Source organism: Gadus morhua, chromosome 23, assembly GCF_902167405.1.
Source record: "Gadus morhua chromosome 23, gadMor3.0, whole genome shotgun sequence".
NCBI classification, from domain to species: domain Eukaryota; kingdom Metazoa; phylum Chordata; class Actinopteri; order Gadiformes; family Gadidae; genus Gadus; species Gadus morhua.
In genome coordinates this window covers 12353906-12360492 of record NC_044070.1, presented here as the reverse complement: position 1 = coordinate 12360492, position 6587 = coordinate 12353906, and the positions used below count along the sequence as shown (strand labels likewise).

At 43.1% G+C, this 6587-nt stretch overlaps 1 protein-coding gene across 6 annotated transcripts; it reads left to right on the top strand.

The window, feature by feature from the left end:
• The first annotated feature begins 78 nt into the window (after positions 1-78).
• Positions 79-6365, top strand: LOC115537324 (cAMP-responsive element modulator). 6 transcript variants are annotated; one of them, XM_030349161.1, is made up of 7 exons: positions 79-414; positions 512-540; positions 679-833; positions 1029-1217; positions 3971-4115; positions 4948-4983; positions 5402-6360. In XM_030349161.1, the coding sequence occupies exons 1-7, from the start codon at positions 364-366 to the stop codon at positions 5538-5540; spliced, it is 744 nt and encodes a 247-aa protein (XP_030205021.1). In that variant the 5' UTR covers positions 79-363; the 3' UTR covers positions 5541-6360. The 6 variants fall into 6 exon arrangements, with proteins under 6 accessions (XP_030205021.1, XP_030205023.1, XP_030205022.1 ...); XM_030349163.1 differs by lacking the exon at positions 4948-4983 and having other exon boundaries at positions 88-414; XM_030349162.1 differs by having other exon boundaries at positions 103-414; positions 4948-6360.
• The last annotated feature ends 222 nt before the right edge of the window (positions 6366-6587 follow it).

Sequence of the window (6587 nt, the reverse complement as noted above, 5' to 3'; positions counted from 1 at the left end):
TTGTTGTTGCTGATGTGCTTCGAATATTTGCTGTTATGCTTCAAATACATAGTAGGTAAAGTTTTACGTTAGGTCAAAGCTTAAACTCACTCTAACGAACTGCTTTTCAAACTTTACGGTAGCAAACTAGTTATTGACAGATTAATAAATGACACGGTATTTGGCATTAGACTGAAATATACATGGCCAGGAGAGGGAGCCGCAACTACAGTTTTCATGATCTATTTTGTAAGCAGAGGTTAGAAGTTAAAAACGTATAATTTTGCCAATCTAGTACTACTACCCAGTGAACCCTAGTTAACGTCAGGTGAATAACGACAGTAGGCTGTTATTCGCCAAGAGACGAAAGTTGTTCTTCAGGACATGGAGAAGGCTGAAGTGAAGCAGATCCGCACTTCCCATGAATGCCTACAGGTATACATGAATACCACTAACGTTAGTTAAGATGTGGCATTTATATTCTGTTACAATATACCTTGATTAACTGAACCTGATATATCTTTCCTAAAAGAGAGAGCATCTTCCAAAGCGACCCTACAGGTAATGGCAGTATAGTATAGTTGCAGTACAGTATAAAGGCCAACTGTGCAGTATGCTACAATTTAATAATATTACTCATCACCAACATTAATTTCTGGGAATGTAACGTTGGCTTATAAAAATACTTTATCTGCTCAGGAGGAATCAAACCCAGTGTACACCATCGTCAACTCTACCACCTCCACCCCAAACACTTTTTCCTGAATTGTTGAAAGTAAAAACAGAAGTGGCCGCTCACCCTGGAAAGCCAAACGATGCCCCAGTAGTGCTGCCTACTAAACATACTCAATACAGTAAGTATCATAGACCAAGGAAACATACTTAAAACAATGTTATTACTGATCATATTTATTAATTGGCTAAGAAGGTTTTCTGTATCATCCCGTAGATGTAAGCCATTGCACATTTCCCAGCACAATAATTAGACTCTAAAGCACACCAATAATAATAATAAATGCACAATGTATCTTCTTTAATCTTTCACTTAGCATCGACTTCAGGAGCTTCCATCAAGGGCCATCCATTGGCCGTGAACATGACCAGTTATCCCCCTCTGAGCAAACCCAGCCCTGCAGGACTAAAGCCTCCACCCAATAGGCCTGTTATTCTTCACAGTGGGAAGACTGGAGATGGTTATCAGCAATTCTATCTGCAGACAAACAGTACAATATATCCAGGTAAAACAAGAACCGCTAACTTGCATTTTAAAGTTCACACCTATTCTTTGATATGGATGTCGTTTTTGACAATTTGACCATACTTTTTTAAGTGCAAATGTGGTTTCCATGATATCAAATTGTCCATTCTACAGGGTAGCAATGACTAATTTGTTTAGAGGAGTCACTTTTAGCTTCACTTGTCCATAAATGGTAAAAGGAGAAGATACCTTAGAGATCTAAAAAAAGCTGTGGATGATGTCATGATGTTCTCAAACGAGCTCATGTTGCTCGTCTGCTAATGATCCAATAGGGGGAGCTGTAGGACTCGATATGAACCCTGGTATATCTACCCTACAATCTCTTTGGTATCTACTTATCCTTGTTGTCGGAATAAATTAATTGACAATGATAGCCACTATCTTTCTGTATCGCTTTCTGGCACATTTTTGAATAACTGGATTGCGTTCATCTTTTGAATCTTTTCCCTTGTGTCCAAAAAACTGGCTTTCTATATTTATTACGGCAAAAAGAGATTTAACTATCTGGGAACAGATATTACTTTTTTCACTTGACTGTATGAAGAGTGAAACAAAACACAAAGTTTTGAGATTATAAGATTTGAAAAACATTTTACCGACATTTTTACTAGTTCATTTACTATGAAAACACGAATTAAATTATTTTCTGTGACGCAATTTCCTCAAAACTTCCCTCAGTGGAAGCCTTCTCTTTTGAATGTGCTTAAGAAGGCCAGCGATATTCAACACAGCAACAGGCGTTTGCTATGTACTAAACTCTAGCGAGGGAAGAAAAAAAGAATGGAAGAATCCTTTCCCCAGAAGAAAGACAATAAAACAGCAGAGCTCCTGTCTTACTGCGATGGGAGAGGGAGGGAGGGAGGGGGGGGGGGGGGGGGGGGGGGGGGGGGGGGGGGGGGGGGGGGGGCTGCACTGAGGAAACCGTGCTGTTGACATCAGGAGGCCAGTGATGTCATGGTGATGTCAATGCCTCTAATTGTAAATTGCGCACAGAGCCTAGTTGCTGAGTGTGGTAACATTTCAGTCATAGAGAGACCCTGAAGGGGAGAGTTAGGCTGTGCTCTGAACACTAAAAGGAGTAGAATATGGCTGTGACAGGGGACGACACAGAAACAGGTATGTTTTCTTTCTCCTTGCTGTTAGCGAATTCTGAAGGACTATATGGCTGACTTGGATGGATTTGTCATTGAGAAGTTAGAACTTTGCATACCATGATTGTTGACAGGAGGTCTTTGACAAATGTAGCTTTGATGCTCAACCCAGAATGCAGAGGAACAAACCTTGATTTTGTGAATTTGAGTTTAGCTTTTTAGTATTTAAGTTAATATTTAGTTTCTATCTATATTTTGCTGAGGATGTTTCTTAGAACCAGAGCTATGTAGGGAGGTCTATTAATAACGTTATATCTCTGGGTAACATGGGTTTTAGATCTGGCTGGTCGGAAATCGCAGTTCAAAATTACAATACTACTTGATGAATTCTAACGCTTGTTGCTGTGTGCAACAAGCTGGACATGCTTGAAAACATTTCCACCTCACTCTCTCTCTCTTCACTTGCAGTTTCTATCTCTCTTCACTTGCAGTTTCTCTCTCTCACTCCCTCTCTCTCTCTGACTCGCTACCTCTTGCTCTTCCCCCTCCCTCCCTCCCTCCCTCTCCCCACTCTCTGTGTGCTGTCTTTCTCCTTCCCTCCTGCTCTCTCCCTTCTGGGCTCTCCCGCTCTCTCTGCTTCCCTCCCTCCTGCTCTCTCCCTTCTGGGCTCTCCCTCTGCCTCCCTCCCTCCTGCTCCCTCCCTTCTGTGCTATCCCTCTCTCTCTCTTCCTTCCTCCCTCCTGCTCTCTCCCTTCTGTGCTCCCTCCGTCTCCCTCGCCTCTCTCCTTCTCTGACTGTCTCTCTTCCACCCACTCTCGCCCACTCAAAGCACATAGCAGCAGTGGCTGACGTCACTGCCTTTTCCTGGAACCAGACCCCCAGCAGTGAGAATGTAAATGCTATCTAGTGGCTGTGATGCACATTGACGTCAGTGGCCGGTCATGCTGTGATTATAGGCAGTTCCTCTTGTGACGACAGTGTGTTGCAGGATTAATCATCCTCTTGTTACGCCACAGGCAGAGCGACTAGTTTCCGTTATCACGGCGAAAGTGCGTTGATAAGAAGGAGACGTAGATAACAGCAGCACCCGATATCTGTGTATCTGTGTACGTGTGTGTGTTTGTGTGTGTGTTATGTGGTCTTTATGCGTTATACGATTTGCTTAACAACTTCTCTCTCTCTCTCTCTCTCTCTCTCTCTCTCTCTCTCTCTCTCTCTCTCTCTCTCTCTCTGTCTCTCTCTGTGTCTGTCTGTCTGTCTGTCTGTCTGTCTGTCTGTCTCTCTCTCTCTCTCTCTCTCTCTCTCTCTCTTTATTTTAGATTTGTCTGAGGTTAATAGATGATTAGAAAATACAGGAAAAATAAAGTTGAAAGTGAAAATGGTTTGACGGTGAACTATCCGTCCTTCGGTCCTAACTAGTCTTAACTGTAAGATAAACACAACAAACAGAATCAAGCCGACCCTGAATTTATATATGTATTACATATAATAATATATTATAACAAAGTAAAATACAGTGTTCGCAAGGTAAAGCATTAAAAAACAATGTTTGGCCTATATGTATGGACAGGTTGAGAGAAACAACCATGGCAGGGTTTCTCTTAAGCTCTGACTGCTCGTCTGCTTGACTGTGTTCCCCCAGCTGCCACAGGGGACATGTCAGCCTACCAGCTGCACACCCCGGCCTCCAGCCTGCCCCAGGGGGTGGGGATGGCCCACCTCCACGGACCCCAGAAACCCCCTGAGGTGATCACCCAAAAGAGGGAGCTCCGCCTCATGAAGAACAGGTGAGGACCACTGAGCAAGACCACCACCATGTAGCTCCACCCTACCCCTCCCCCTTCCCCCCTACCCCTCCACCCATGGAATGCTACTTTCCACTTCACTCTTCCATTCCCGCTCAATCACTCACCTGTCTTTTATTGCTTGGCTCTGCTCACTGTGTAACTAACAGCACTTTAACGACAAAAGCGAGATAGATGACGTGCAACTTGCAACTCTGGCAAAATCATTTTTATTTTCAACCGTGTAATTGTTCTCCGTTAGAAGCTTCCCCGTCAAACATCTGTTATTGCCTGGGAGGTTGTGTCATGCTGTAATTGTGCAGTCGTAAAGAGTTGTGCTGGGTTTGGCTATTGTATTCCTGCTTTTTCGGTATCTTTTTCTGTGCAACTCAAACTCACATTTGATAGTTTCCATGGATGAACCATAGCAGCTTAATATTTCACTTTGACACTAATCCATATGAATCACAATGCTAACAATGCGTAGTAGAAACATCTCAGTCGCGTGAGATGTTTCTACTTTGATCGATTCTAGCTGGACTTGTTCCTGTTTCTGCTTGGAAACAGCCTTCCATTTCATTGTAGACACCGTGAATGATGCCACGCGTGCTAGAGGTTTTACTATGTCCCGTCAGCGCCGTCATCCTCCCTGAAGTCAGGCTTCATAATCATCTGCTTCGTCGAAGGCTCCTACGCCAAGGCCGGGAGCCAAAGCACCACTTTGCTTTTATCTTCGAGCTCTGCTGTAAAGAAAACGGTGCGCTCGAGCGGAGGCTTCTTGCTGTTTGGTCGTTTCACATCCAGACTGACTTGCTGTTGTTGTCGTTGCTCCCAGGGAAGCTGCTCGGGAATGTCGCCGTAAGAAGAAAGAGTATGTGAAATGCCTCGAGAACCGTGTGGCCGTGCTTGAGAACCAAAACAAGACTCTGATCGAGGAGCTAAGGGCCCTCAAAGACATCTACCGACACAAAGCCGAGTGATGCGTGGGATGACTAAGAGGGGACCGGGGAATGCGTACGGATTACCGGCAGTGTGGGTTGCGTCTTTGGGAATCTACCTTTGTTTTGGACACCGACACAAAAGCACACACACACACGCTCTTACAGGTGCACACATAAAAATGGACACACACAAAAACACATTTATTACGTTTAGTTCATAGATTACCCAATCACGTCCCATGGGTCGTTCGTGTCCAGCAGCGAAGCAGGTGGATTTGTTTTCTCTTCAGGTAGGCGCTTATTATGGCCAGTGAGTGTCAACAGGCGCTTGTGTCCCCCGTTGCTTAGGGAGGCAGCCAAAGCCTGCAGGCAGAGGAAGAAGAGCTACATGAGCTGCCTGGAGGCTTCAGTTGCCAGGCTGGAGGAAGAGAACAAGAAGCTGAGGGCCAGGCTGCAATGTTTCCAGAACACCTACAGCCTACAGTGAGAAAGGTCTGATGGCGGACATCCCCACAGCCCCCTAAAAAAGATTTCACAGATATTTTTTTCCAATTGCTCTCATGATCAAGCCACAGTTTGGCCACATTCATTCCTCTGTGATCCCTTCATAGATAGGCTTCAAGGGAAAAAGAAAGCCATTACTTCAATGGGATTTCTGTTTTATTGTGCAGTTTGTTCTTGGCCAATGCAATGCATGATTTCAATTTGATCAGGGAACATTAGGCAATCAGAAGCAAATATCATAATGGAATCAGAGCCTTTAGGCCCCCCCACTAAGCTAGATGCACCACGCATTACCAAACAGCCTGGCATTCAAGCCACCGCTACACTTCACGTTTTGAATTATTATTGATGAGAATATTTGCTATTGGTCCTTTGCTATAGATATCTGTTGAACAAATTGGCTAGTAGCACACATTGTTTACATGAAAAGTGCCATCGTTATTGAATGTATATGGTTTCAAAAAGCACAGATTATTAACATTGATGATTCATGTTTGTTATGCTATTACTAAATGCTTCTGCAATTTTTTATGCACTTACTGTAAAGTTGTGTTTGTGACTTTATTAATTTGATTTGACTTAAGTTAAACTAATAGGAATGTATTGTTCAGCCATATTGTTCCGATTTAGATCAGTTATTATTAATATTCTTAATAACCTAACTTTTCTATCGATTTGTAAAAACTATGCTACATTGTTCATTTTATTGTTTAAAAAAAATGCATAGTATTTTTGGTTCTGTACAGTGCTTGTTTTTAGTGAAAGGCTTTCATATATTTGTAATAAATGTTTTCAAGTGTCCACTTTTTTTGTGACATCACAACAATTATTTATGCCTTAAGAACAACCCAAAACATGAAAATAGTAGTTTTAAGATGAGCGAGGGAACAGCAAGGCCTGATGATGTTGTGACACCAAATCATAGTGTTACTGTGTCTAAGACCCATGATAACAGCCTTGTGTGGCCTTGTGGTTGGACTGTACACTCTGAGACACACACACACACACACACACACACACACACACACAC

What these genes read in the sequence shown, in the direction of transcription:
- LOC115537324 (XM_030349161.1), top strand. Translation starts at nt 364, where the DNA reads ATGGAGAAGGCTGAAGTGAAGCAGATCCGCACTTCCCATGAATGCCTA. An exon ending in CTCCGCCTCATGAAGAACAG is followed by an intron (nt 4,116 to 4,947) that starts GTGAGGACCACT and finishes CGTTGCTCCCAG; the next exon opens with GGAAGCTGCTCGGGAATGTC. An exon ending in TGTCGCCGTAAGAAGAAAGA is followed by an intron (nt 4,984 to 5,401) that starts GTATGTGAAATG and finishes CCCGTTGCTTAG; the next exon opens with GGAGGCAGCCAAAGCCTGCA.